The sequence below is a fragment of the Armigeres subalbatus genome, chromosome 1 (genome assembly GCF_024139115.2).
Source record: "Armigeres subalbatus isolate Guangzhou_Male chromosome 1, GZ_Asu_2, whole genome shotgun sequence".
Lineage (NCBI taxonomy): Eukaryota > Metazoa > Arthropoda > Insecta > Diptera > Culicidae > Armigeres > Armigeres subalbatus.
This window is the reverse complement of record NC_085139.1, coordinates 301,639,995-301,653,109: the sequence shown is the minus strand read 5'-3', so window position 1 is coordinate 301,653,109 and position 13,115 is coordinate 301,639,995. Positions and strand designations below refer to the sequence as shown.

Sequence of the window (13,115 nt, the reverse complement as noted above, 5' to 3'; positions counted from 1 at the left end):
TTCGCTGGCCAAGACTTGTAGTGAGCTGTCCAGCTCCTCCTTGTGTTCTGCCAGGAAGCTTTTGAGCATTTTGTGCACATCCAGCGGAAAAGCGGCCGTGTGCAGGGCAGCTGCTTCAGCTAGAAGTTCACCCAATGTGCGGATATCGTGCTTGAATTGGATCAGATCTTTGTCGTATTTTTTCCGGTCGTAATTGAGCCGCGCCTCTTCTAGTAATTTTCGATTATTATGAATTCGTTGTTCATAGAAATCACGTTTTTCAAACTGGTTGGTTTCCACAAGTTTTGAAAGCTTTGAGAGCTGCTCGAAACGAACTTTTTGTTTAACGAGCATTGTTTCCCAGAGAAACAATTGTTGCAACGTGGAAGGCATTTCGCAGATTTTCGAATACGACTGATACAATTCGTGATAACTGAAAACAAAGATAGAAAATAAACTATTGAAATACGGCGTATAAAAAAGATTCCTAAATTGTTCGTGGTTAACAATACAATCATGGAAATGTCTTGACGAACTGAAAACCTCCGAGAGTAGATCAATGGAAGAAATTTTTAAGATATATAACAGGCCAAATTTGTGAACGCACCGATCAAACGAATCCTCTCGCAGCAGCTCAATACCGTTCCAATTTTGTGCCATGCGGTCTTCCAGCTTGTAAACAATCTCAGTTGCGTTTTGAAATTCGTATTCCAGCTTGATAATTTTCATTTGCAACGCAACAGCTTCCGACAGTTTCGTCAATGTGCGTTCCGCATTCCGAGTCCATCCGCCGGCAATGAGGCCATTACTGATTACTAATTCGTCGTCATCGTGCGCGCAGATGAGGGTGATATCGGAACCAATGCCATCAGCTAGAGTTTCATAGCATACGTTCGTATAGTAGAATCCATCCATCAACCGCACCAGCACATTTTTCACAGGGCTATCGAGAAGCAAACTGGACAGCGGGCGAACACGTGCTGGCACTTTTAGGCGTTGCTCCGGATACGAAAAAGAATCAAGCGCCAGAACATGGTACGTGTTTTTCGGCGGAAGTTCGTTGATCACATCCGCCATTGGATTGTTTTCTCGGAAAATGGCCAACTTTAACAAATCGCACAGATGCGGCAGTGCCAAGGCCGCCACCTTTGCTCCGAGCGCCGAATTCTTGAACTTCAAATGCTGCCAACCGAATGCGATAAAATTTTCCTTCAATGCCTCGTCGTCGGACTCGTTCAGGTAGTACTTAAGCGACGCCATACCCTGGACGGTTTCAAGCGATACGCCTTCGGGGATGTTCTGCCTAAGGTGCGCTGATTTCTGGCGTATTTCCGTTTCGAAGAATACTTTTAACAGCTTTGTTTGACTATAGGATTTTAGAAATAAAAATGTTTTACACTTTTTGACGTGCTGTTAGAAAGTATTATGTTCATACTTACGTGAGTTTCAGAAAATCTTCGCTCCACTCTTTTATGATATCCTCTCCCTGAACGAAGCGGTTCCGATCAATTTGTCTAATATTTAAAAGTTGTCTATGCGACAGCACCGTCATGTTAAGTAATTCCGTTTCTTTCGCAGAAACTTTCATAATTTTATCCAAATTCTCCAACGAATACTTCAGTGAATGATGCATTTCCCTCAGTAAGCTTTTTCGAACTTTAGCTGGTTGGATTACGAAGTGCAAGCAGTTCTCATCAGTTTCCATTTCCAACTCCAGCTGCGCTACAATCTTACCCTCCTGAAGCCACTCATCCATGCAACCAAGCATATTATCAACGAGAGACTGAGAGATCTTCCCAACTAAGCATTCAATCTGCTTGTATAACTGTTCAACCTCGCCAACGGTCCGTTCTTCCGGCTCAAACTGTGCCAACAGACTCTCCATCGTCTCACATTCTCCTTGCAAATCCGTCGCTACCAGATCTCGAACCTGGGGTACAATACTCGCAAGCTCGTCCAGATGATCCTCCAGTTCAAGTTTTCTGCCCTCTAAATCCTCCGTTCGGGCCACAACCTCCATCAAGTTCCTCTCGTAGTCTCTACAAACAGCGCCGTACGCTTTGATTTCCTTCTGGGCAACGATCCCGGCATTGATATCCAGCGTAAGTCGCAGCCTGCGGTACAGTTTGCTGGAATCGATTCGATCTTGCAGCTCGTCTGTTTTTTCCTGCAAATCGAACATCATCGCACTGTTCAGCTTTCGAAGACAGAAAGCCTTTGAGTTCTGATCCGCGGCTTGTAAATGGCGGAATGCGTCCACCTGGACGCAATCGTGCACGGCTTCCCATAGATTCTGTGCCGGTTTGATCCTGCCCTCCAGTTCGGTTTGTCCGATCACGTTGAGCATCGGAAACTTCTCCGTTCCGAAACGAAGCCCCAGCTGTTCCATTTCTTGGTGGAACACCGCGAACGAAACATGCGTACTTCCTCCGTCGACCTGCACCGTCGCTGGTTTCGTTGGCACTCGACGCAGGCTGATCACGTTCTCACTTTGAGTGTTGCGTTTCTTCCTAACCCGCAATTCCCCGAAAGAATACTGCCCCTGGTCGGACCGAATGCGAATCTCCAGGTAGGATTCTGCGTTCAATGTTAATCGCAGTTGTTGTGGATCCAGCGTTTCCGAATAATGGAGGAACCACGCGAGTAGCTTAACTGCATGCTTCGGCTGTTGCTGGAACAAATTCAGTCCCGGTCGGAACAGAAGTGTGCAGTCGTCCAGCTCGGGGAATCCGCCAATGGTGAGCTGCAATTTTTTTTTTAATTTCGATCTATTCTGTTCACAATATTAATATAACTTACGCTTTCTATATAGAGCATGTTTTATTCTTGCGTAATTTGATATACTTTAGATAGTTAATAATTCCACTGAATTGAAAAAAATACACTTTTTTAACTTTTCAACAATAAAATTTTCAAAAAAACGGAACCGATCTTCGATTCGATTCGAACGGATGTGCCGACAAAACCGTCATCATTGGCGTCATTAAAATCATCAAATTTTGCAAGGTTTATGGGTTCAGCAAGATAGTTCGAAAAAACAAATAACCGAACATATCGGTATAGAATATCGGTATGCCAAATTTTGCGTATAGGCCTTTTGTCGAGACGTTTAAAATCAGCTTATTTTACCGTCAATTAACAGGTTTGCACGGCCTGTTCAGTATGGTTGTAAATAAGTTCAGTCTGTCAGAAATCACAGTATTGTACGTGGATTTCCCTATTGGACCCGACCGTTCGAAATAGTCGCTCCCAGAGACGTTGTTTATAGATAGAGACCCGCAAAGGGTGAAGCCGAAAGTACCAAACGAACCGTGAAACGCGGTACCAAACGAGCAAAGTAAACAAACATTACCAATCGGTACTAAATGCAGGACGGGTATTGTAATCTACATCCGTAATCTCAACCGTCCTGGTACACTCGGGAATTAAGAGAACTTAAAACTGCCAAGAGACCCGCCTTAAGGAAATACACTAAATACCGCACGTTTTCCTTAAAGGATCGCTACGTCTGACTCAACAACGCCTATAAACGGGTCAGTCGTATATGCTATTCCCGATATCAAAGTAAGATCCAAACCAATCTCAAAACGCATCCTAAACTGTTTTGGAATCATGTCAACAAGCAACGCGGGGAATCTGGCCTACCTTCCTCTATGACATTTAAGGGCGAAACTGTATCATCACTGCAGGAGATCTGCAGACTGTTTTCGCTAAAGTTTGCTGACGTTTTTACCGATGAACAGCTTACCGACAACGAAGTACATCACGCAGCAGACAATGTTCCTCTATATGGCCATGTACTAGGTGTTATCGACATCAGCGAAGAAATGATCTCCTCTGCTGCATCAAAACTAAAGTCATCGATCAAACCTGGTCCCGATGGTATTCCATCCAATTTCCTGAAAAGACACATTTCCAGTTTGCAGTATCCGTTGCTCCTCCTGTTTCGGCTTTCCTTATCCAGTGGCATCTTTCCTTCATGTTGGAAGATTGCACAAATGTTTCCTGTGCACAAGAAAGGGAACAAACGTGACGTGGACAATTATCGAGGAATAACTTCGCTGAGTGCAATATCAAAACTGTTCGAACTCGTTGTGATGGATCCTCTGCTTTCCCACAGCAAGCAGTATCTGTCTGAAACTCAGCATGGATTCATAGCCGGTCGCTCCACTAGTACTAATTTATTGTGCCTTACATCTTTCATCACGAACAGCATGACGAAAAGAGCTCAAACAGATGTCATCTACACAGATCTGTCAGCTGCTTTTGATAAGTTAAACCACTGCATCGCTATCGCCAAATTAGACAAGTTAGGAGTAAATGGCACTCTATTGGAATGGTTCCGATCATATCTATCCGGCCGCCAACTAACGGTTGCTATCGGCGACTGCAGGTCTGATTCCTTCGTGGCTACATCGGGAATACCCCAATGAAGTCATTTGGGTCCATTAGTCTTCCTACTATATTTCAATGACGTGAATTTTGTACTCGAAGTTCCCCGCCTATCGTATGCTGATGACCTGAAAATGTTCTTGCAAATCCAATCCATCGAAGATTGCTATTTCCTTCAACGTCAGTTAGAATCCTTTGCCAATTGGTGTAACGTCAACCGTATGATAGTCAATCCGGCAAAATGCTCGATGATCACCTTTTCTCGGATTAAAAATCCCCTGTCATAAGACGAGTTTAAACAATCCCATTGAATTCCACCACTTAATTGTATCCTGACAGATACGTATTTCGACCTCAACAGTAAGGCCGTCTTCAGTGTCTCGTACTTGACTCGACTTGAAGACGGCCTTACTGTTGAGGTCGAAATACGTATCTGTCAGGATACAATTAAGTGGTGGAATTCAATGGGATTGTTTAAACTCGTCTTATGACAGGTGAAAACATTCCACTAAAAAGCTCAAAATAATTTTCTTATTAAAAATCCCGTTAGATTCGACTACACGCTTTTGAATACCAGCAGCATAGAACGTCTGAGTCATGTCAAAGACTTGGGCGTAATTTTGGATTCCCAGCTGACGTACAAAATGCATATCTCATACGTTGTAGGTAAGGCTTCCAAAACCCTGGGCTTCATCTTTCGGATGGGTAAAGAATTTTCTGACATTTACTGTCTAAAGTCTTTGTATTGCTCACTGGTGCGGTCGATACTGGAGTATTGCTCCGCCGTTTGGAATCCCAATTATACGAACGGTGCCCGTGCAACGACGCTTCCTACGATTTGCTCTGCGTAGACTACCGTGGAGAGATCCATTACGCCTGCCAAGTTATGAAAGCCGCTGTCGGCTTATCGATCTGGAGCCGCTAAGAGAACGCCGTAACACCGCTCGAGCTGTACTTGTTGCAGACGTTTTGCAAGGCCGAATAGATTGTAGTGACATTTTGGAACAGATTAATATTAACGTACAGCCGAGAACACTTCGCAATAACGCTATGTTAAGAATGCCATTTCGTCGGACTAACTACAGTATGAACGGTAGTATTGAAGGATTACAGCGTATATTCAACAGGGTTTCTACAATATTCGACTTCAACCTGCCTCGTCAGACGCTGCGTCGAAGATTCAAAGAATTTTTCACTTCGCAACACTGCCAAAAATATCTATATAAGATATATGTGTCGCCGTTATAGATTTTTGCAACAGCTCCACCCTAATATAATGGATATAGAACCACACATAAATTATATAATTGCTAATTCGAGATCACACATAAAGTTTATTTGGATATATATTTTATTGGTAGTTCGCGTGGAGAATGGTTATGTTTGCCCTGATATAAATACATCATAAGTTAAATCTATGGATTTTTGCCAATAAATCTAGATTGCTTTGAGAATAGGTCGTATGTGCAAACGAGAGATTCTCTTTGGTCACGCTCTCTTAGGCTAATATATCGGCTAGTTTTGCATGTTTTGCTACATTTCCACTTTAGCACGCTAGACAAAGTTATTGTCTTTTGATATCTGCCAAAAATCCAACATAAATTTGTGTATAGCTTTGTAATAATCGAAAGAGAATGTAACCGAAGAGAGGCTCTCTTTTGCACATACGACCTATTCTCAAAGCACTCTAGAAATATGTGTGGATTTTTAGTAGTGAATAGATAGCTGTTTTAGTGTTTGTGTCCATTTTTTTTAAAGTTTTGGCGATATGTATACTTATATCTTATATCTTTTTACCCTTCTTACACCCTAAGAAGGGTATAAAGATCGCTTGAAAAACCGACTTTTTATCCGAGGCTCGGAGACCCAAGTCGTATATACCAATCAACTCAGCTCGACGAACTGAGCACATGTATGTATGTGTGTGTGTATGTGTGCGTGTGTGCGTGTGTGCGTATGTGTGTGCGTTACAAAAATCTCACATCAAGATCTCAGCCGTCCGTGGACCGATTTGCACGATTTTAACACTAAACGAAAGCTATGACTTTGTCATTGTACGAGTTCATTTTTTTTGCAATCGGACATTTGGTTCCAGAGATATGTGAGAAATACGAACATGAAGTGCATTTTCAGAAAACTAACAAAATAATGTCACATGAATATCTCAGCCGTCTGTAAACCAATTTGCATGATTTTATCTTTAAACGAAAGCTATGACTTTGCCATTGAACCCATTGTATTTTGTTTTTGCAATTAGACATTGGGTTCCGTAGATATCTCTGAAATACGAACATAAAGCATTAGACGTATCAACTTCACACATTGGTAAAATATGTCCCATCAAGATCTCAGTCGTCCTTGGACCGATTTGTGCGATTTTATCTTTAAACGAAAGCTATGTTTTTGTCATTGGACCCATTCATTTTTTTTCTGCAATTGGAAATTCGGTTTCAGAGATATCTGTGAAATACGAATATGAGACATATTTTCAGACTACTAATGAAGAATTGTCACACCAATATCTCAGCCGTCTATGACCCGATTTGAACTCTTTTGGGCTTAAACAGAAGCTGTAATATTGCCATTTAAGGCGGCAAATCAAATCTGCAGTCTTTTTGTATTTTTTAAAAATTGTTAAATTTCCAGAAATATCCCTTTCAATTGAAGGTCATATGCATAGAAATTGTAATATGCACTGGGCACACACAACCATTCAAAAGTGTAAGAAGGGTTGCGTTCACTGTAGGTGGATTAAGTCGGGTTTTTATTTTGAAATCTATAAAAGCATGATAATATCAGTTATTTTATATTCACTTGGGTCCTAAAGCCTTACCTCGTTTATGGTTGCAAACGATAGTACATCAGTCAAGAATACTTGTACCGTTGTTATAAAAATTCTGGTAAAATTCTAAATCAGTAAAAATAATATTTTTGTGTTCAAGACATTTTAAGGCAAATTTTGGGCTGTTCATCATTTCAGAACGAATGAACCATCAGCCCAAAATGTCAGCCCCATATATTACCTGTCAAAGGTTGAGTCAAGTGCCCTGCGGTGTTTTGCTAGTGCGTTTGAATCCGTACGTCAAACAAGACCGAAAATGTCGAGGAAGCATTTTTCATCTATTTTCAATATCAGATTTGGATCAAACAATGTTTTTTTTTTCTATTTTTGAGTCTAAAGAAAAACTGACACGTTTAGAATGATTACCTTCATCGTTCCCTTAAAGAATATCGAATATCGATTCTTCATTTTAGGACCCAATTGGAATGTATGCATATTGGTGCGTGAACGGTCACAGTTTGTTTCTGATGTCATATTTTTTAAAGTTTTTCGGCCGATTATCAACCATTCAGCAAACCGCACAAGCCGAATTGATGGACACGTGACAAGGAAGGATTAGAAGCTAGAAATTTAACGTGCTATCTGGACGCAAATCCAGACGCCGTTGCAAGTGACCTGGAGGAAGCAGTGCCCATGAAGATGATCTGCGAGCTGACGGCCATCGTTTTGTATCGAGACTTCCTTATCGTGTTCGAAGACGTATTCGGATTACGTATTCGTATTCGAAGACGGGATGTCGGTTCGGAGAATGTTTCTCGATTCAAATGGCTGAGTGACACCATTTTGCAGTTACTCCGAAGCTGCTAATAACGAAAGGACAAATTACATTGGTGAGCCAGTTCCAGTTATTCTATTTTAGGGTAATGAGGTATAATAGAGCATGATGAAATGATGAAAAATCATCGAACACTAGTGCCACCACCATAATGGCTCGCGAAGTTTTCGTAGCTCAGCCACCAACCTGCGTGTATTAACATTGCAGCGGAGTTGTGTCTTAGCTCATTTGACAGGAGCGATCGCCCGCAAAAGCGAATGGCCGTTAAAAAGTGTGGGACAATCAGAGAGCGCTAGTGACACGTCGGTTCGTCGGTGATAGAACCGCACATAAATTAAATAATTGCTTATTCGAGACCACACATAAAGTTTATTTGGATATATATTTTATTAGTAGTTCGCGTGGAGAATGGTTATGTGTGCGCTGATATACATCATAAGTTAAATCTATGGATTTTTGCCAATAAATATGTGTGGATTTTTAGTAGTGTAGTACTACTTGACCAACACCCCCAGTTGGGTGAGGGATAGAGGATGACTCACACTCACACACACACAATTGGAATGTATGCATATTTCTTCCATCAATAATTCTAGTAATTCCTGTTTGCCAGATATTTCTATTGAAAATAAGGTGTTGCAGATGGAGGTTGACTGTAGCTCTTCGGTAACAGTGATGAGCAAAAATGTGTATATCTTGCAATTCAAACTACCTTTGTGTAAAAGTTCTAATCAACTGTTAGTGTTTGATTGTGACTACCAGTTTATTTATTTGCTGAGTAGAACGTGGTTGGATAATTTTCTCATCAACTGTAGAATTTGTTTTGGTGATTTTTTACCATTAAGCAATATTTTTGGAAAACAAATAAAAGCACTAATTGCAGATAAGATTGAACCTGGTGATGTATTTGTCAATTATTTGAGTAAAGCTGTGTGTAATGCTGATACACAGAGCAAAAAAAAGTTGGGATTTCTACATTTTCTACATTTCATTTCAAGAGTAATGGAAAACTGGTATTTTTGAGTAGCAAATATGTTTATATTATATTTCTATAGTGGAAAATTAGTAAGAATGCAATTAAAAAGCACTCATTATGAAATTTCACGAAATTCAACAGCTGATTGGAGCAGGAATGTATGTAAACCATCGTAAAGTCATGTAGAGTCTCGCGCATTTGTGTACCCTCATGCAGTATGGAAAGAGAAAATCGAAGAGCGGGAAATGTTTGACAGCCAAGTAACTGCAAAATAATTTTGCTTATGGGATTGATTTCAAAATATCCCTCTACTTGCTTGAGAGCAGAAAAGCGGCTCTATCCGCAGCACCCAGGTACTTTGTAGTGCTAAGAGTACACTGCCAAAAATATCTATATAAGATATATGTGTCGCCGTTATAAATTTTTGCAATAGCTTCACCCTAAGATAATCGATATAGAACCACACATAAATTAAATAATTGCTAATACGACACCACACATAAAGTTTATTTGGATATATATTTTATTAGTATACTATAGTTCGCGTGGAGAATGGTCATGTGTGCGCTGATATACATCATAAGTTAAATCTATGGATTTTTGCCAATAAATATGTGTGGATTTTTAGTAGTGTATAATCTGTTTACCGTGGAAGGGTACGCCGCGTGCAATTTTGAGAAAATAGGCCTTTTCACGAGACGTTTGAAAACAGCTGATTTTACCGTCAATTGACAGTTTTTCTATGAAAGTGGCAGGGTCCGATAAGAACGGTTTGCTCAGCGGTTGTAAACAAGTGCAGTCCCGGCAGTGTCACATGAAAAGGCCTATCAGGCAATACTTCGACTTAACATCCGACACCTCAGAATCGAGAGTCGAGATCGTCGAGATCTTTACTCAAGACTCCTACTTTTTCCTACGCCCGTGATCTATGATTTGACTTTTCGGTCTCATGCAAATCAAAACAAAATTTAATCGTTGACCGCGGGCTTTGAAAACATTCGCATGCACGTGTGATGAATGATTCAAAATTTCAAATAATTTCATTTAAAACAAAACTGATGTAGATTTGCTGTTCGAAATGGATACCAGTGATTTATTCCGTAAGCTGACATGTGGTGCAAAGTTTTCTTCCAAAAATAATCCATCGCTGCTAAAACGAAAGGTTCGTGTGCTGCTATCTCTCAGTAGGGGTAATTGTGTTTGATTTTGGTTTCTGTACCCATTCGCAGCGCACGGAATCCACTCCGAAGGCCACGGAAGTAGAATCACTTGCCGAGGTGAAGTTGGAGATCAAAGAAGAGGAGGAAGGCGCCTCTGTAGCGGATTCGGTTCCGCTGTTTTCGCACAGTCCGCTGGTGCTTAGCGAGGATGATATCAAGGAGGAAATTAAAAGCGAGGATGACGAGGAGTTCACCGGTGATGATTCGGAACGTAAACGCGTTCGCCTGATGTCACCGGAGAAACGTGAACGGTACCGTCAGTTCAAGGTGAATCGATTGCGCAATTTGCACCAGATCAAGGTTAAGAAGGGGGCGAAGGTGACGGTTCCGGATCCGATTGAGCAGTTCCGTGAGTTGGCCGAGAAGTATAATGTGTCCAATCAGTTGATAAAAAACATTGAAGATTGTGGCTATAAAGCGCCTACTCCAGTGCAGATGCAGGCGATACCGGTTCTGCTGGAGGGTCATCCGCTGCATGCCTGTGCCCCGACCGGGTCGGGGAAGACGGCCGCCTTCTTGATTCCTATAATTCACCACCTGAAGAAGCCAATGAAATGCGGCTTCCGGGCGCTGGTGGTGTGCCCTACAAGAGAATTGGCGAAGCAGACACAGCGAGAAGCGCTCCGGTTATGCGAGGAGATTAATTTGAGGACCCACGTGATTACGAAAGTTGATGAGACTACCACGGATTATGGGTTGGAAAGTAGGAAGCACTACGATATTTTGGTAACGACTCCGAACAGGATCTGCTTCCTGGCAAACCGCGAGCCTCCGTTGATAGATTTAAGCAATATTCAGTACGTTGTTGTGGATGAGGCGGATAAGTTGTTTGAGGAGTCGAAGAACAGTTTCCGAGACCAATTGGATTCAATTATGAATGCCTGCACAAATCCTTGCAAGGTAGTGGCATTTTTCAGTGCAACAATCACGAAAGAAGTTACTGCTTGGGCCGCTGAAAATATGTCTAATAGGGTGCGATTTTCAGTTGGGGTAGCAAACATGGCAGTGGATTTGGTGGAGCAAGAGTTATTGTTTGTTGGAAGCGAGAGTGGTAAGTTGTTGGCTTTCCGAGAGATGGTTCACAAGGGATTGACGCCGCCGGTTCTTGTTTTTGTGCAAAGCAAGGATCGCGCCCAGCAATTGTTTACGGAGTTGATCTATGACGGTTTGAATGCGGATGTGATCCACGCTGATCGGAGTCAAAGGGAGCGAGATAATGTGGTGCGGTCTTTCCGGGAGGGGAAGATATGGATTTTGATTTGTACAGAGCTAATGAGTCGAGGAATTGACTTTAAGGGGGTGAATCTAGTGGTGAACTACGATTTCCCTCCTTCCACGATTAGCTACGTCCACAGAATCGGTCGAACGGGACGTGCTGGCAGACGCGGTAAAGCGGTCACCTATTTCACCAAGGATGATACGGTCAACCTGCGGAGCATAGCCCAGCTGATCAAGCAATCGGGTGGAACTGTGCCGGAGTACATGCTGAAGCTGAGGAAAAGTTCGAAACGGGAGAGGAAGAAGCTGGAACAGAAGGCACCCAAGCGGGCGGCCATCCGAACGCTGCCGGCTTTCGAAATGCAGGAGCGTGCCAAGAAAAGGAAGCTGATCGCCAAATCTAAAGCAAAGAAGAAGTTAGGAGAAGATCGAGTTCACAACGGTCATAGCCACAGCCACAACGGTCAGGGGAAGAATCGTCAACAAAAGAAGATGAAGAAAGGTAAGCTAGTTAAACAATAAAATACGCCTTTGTTTATTCGAACCTGTTTAAAAAGTTATTCTACTAAAGATTCTTCGAATTCTTGTTTCTTTCTGCCATCTGATGCTCTTGAGAGACGAGTCGGGACTCCGAATGAAGTCAGGTTTTATTTAACGGATTAAAAGTTTATTAAGCAAAACGTTTTTAACAGTACGGTGTTCAATGTAGGAATGAGCGTAGAAATTATTTTTCCTAACAAGTTACTTGTGTTGCTATTTTGCTCCCATAACAACGTAACAGTGCTACGGCCGATTGATTATTGCGCCAACACCCCCTCTCAATGGGATAATCCGACACCTTGGCACAGTTTCTTGAGATGTGTAGCGTCCACCGGTTTGGTAAACAGATCCGCTAACTGGTCCTCGGTTCGCACATACTTCAATACTATTCGATCGTTCGCAATATGATCTCTAATAAAGTGATGCTTGATATCTATGTGCTTTGATCGTTTGTTTTCGCAATTGTTTGCCATGCCTATCGCTCCTTGGTTATCCTCGTATATTGAGACTGGATCTGATGGCCGCTTCAGCTGGAGGTCTTCCATCACTCTAGGCTGACCATACGTACCGTATTTAACGGGACAGTCCCTTTTTAGACCTTATTATGCTGTCCCGTCGTAATGTAAGAAATCCCCAATTTGTCCCGTTTTTTCATTGATTTTTCCAAAGGGCTTCAAAATATTATTCAAACAAATTTATTATTTTTGGCAGGAATCCAAAATCATTTGTTTTGTTTTTTGTGAGTCTTTATTAGAAAAATTTGCAGCCTTCGGCTGGCTCATCTCTCAACACAGAAAGTGGACGAAACCCATCAAAAAAGTGTGAGATGTTATGTTATTGGTGTTGCTTTTAAAATAAAGGCTCCCCCAGACCTAAGCGATTTCATCGCCGCGACAGCGACAACTAGTCCCCGCGATTCTATCGTTGGGTCGCTGCAGGCAATGTTTGATTTACGCTTCCATACCAACGGCGACAGAATCGCTGTCACCAAGCGATAGAATCGCGTCGCGACTGTCGTGTCGCGTGTGTTTGGGGGAACCTTAATGCTATCTATGCCGTTTTGCATTTTACGTTGATCGACTTCTCTTAAGGCTATTAACAGTTAATGAAAACAGGTGCTTCTCCGGGAGTTTTTTTCATACAGTTTTATTTCAATGATTTTTTGCTGTTTAT

General features: G+C 41.9%; 1 protein-coding gene across 1 annotated transcript; it reads left to right on the top strand.

Annotated features, from left to right (window-relative positions):
* Nucleotides 1-9,923: 9,923 nt before the first annotated feature.
* LOC134216629 (DEAD box protein 52 homolog) lies at nucleotides 9,924-11,940 on the top strand. Its single transcript, XM_062695491.1, has 2 exons — nucleotides 9,924-10,126; nucleotides 10,194-11,940. Exons 1-2 carry the CDS (start codon nucleotides 10,043-10,045, stop codon nucleotides 11,922-11,924), a joined length of 1,815 nt encoding a protein of 604 aa, XP_062551475.1. The 5' UTR covers nucleotides 9,924-10,042; the 3' UTR covers nucleotides 11,925-11,940.
* The last annotated feature ends 1,175 nt before the right edge of the window (nucleotides 11,941-13,115 follow it).

Bases quoted from the DNA above. Each gene is read 5' to 3' on its own strand.
- LOC134216629 (XM_062695491.1), top strand. From the start codon at position 10,043: ATGGATACCAGTGATTTATTCCGTAAGCTGACATGTGGTGCAAAGTTT. The intron at 10,127-10,193 runs GTTCGTGTGCTG...ACCCATTCGCAG, and splicing joins CATCGCTGCTAAAACGAAAG to CGCACGGAATCCACTCCGAA.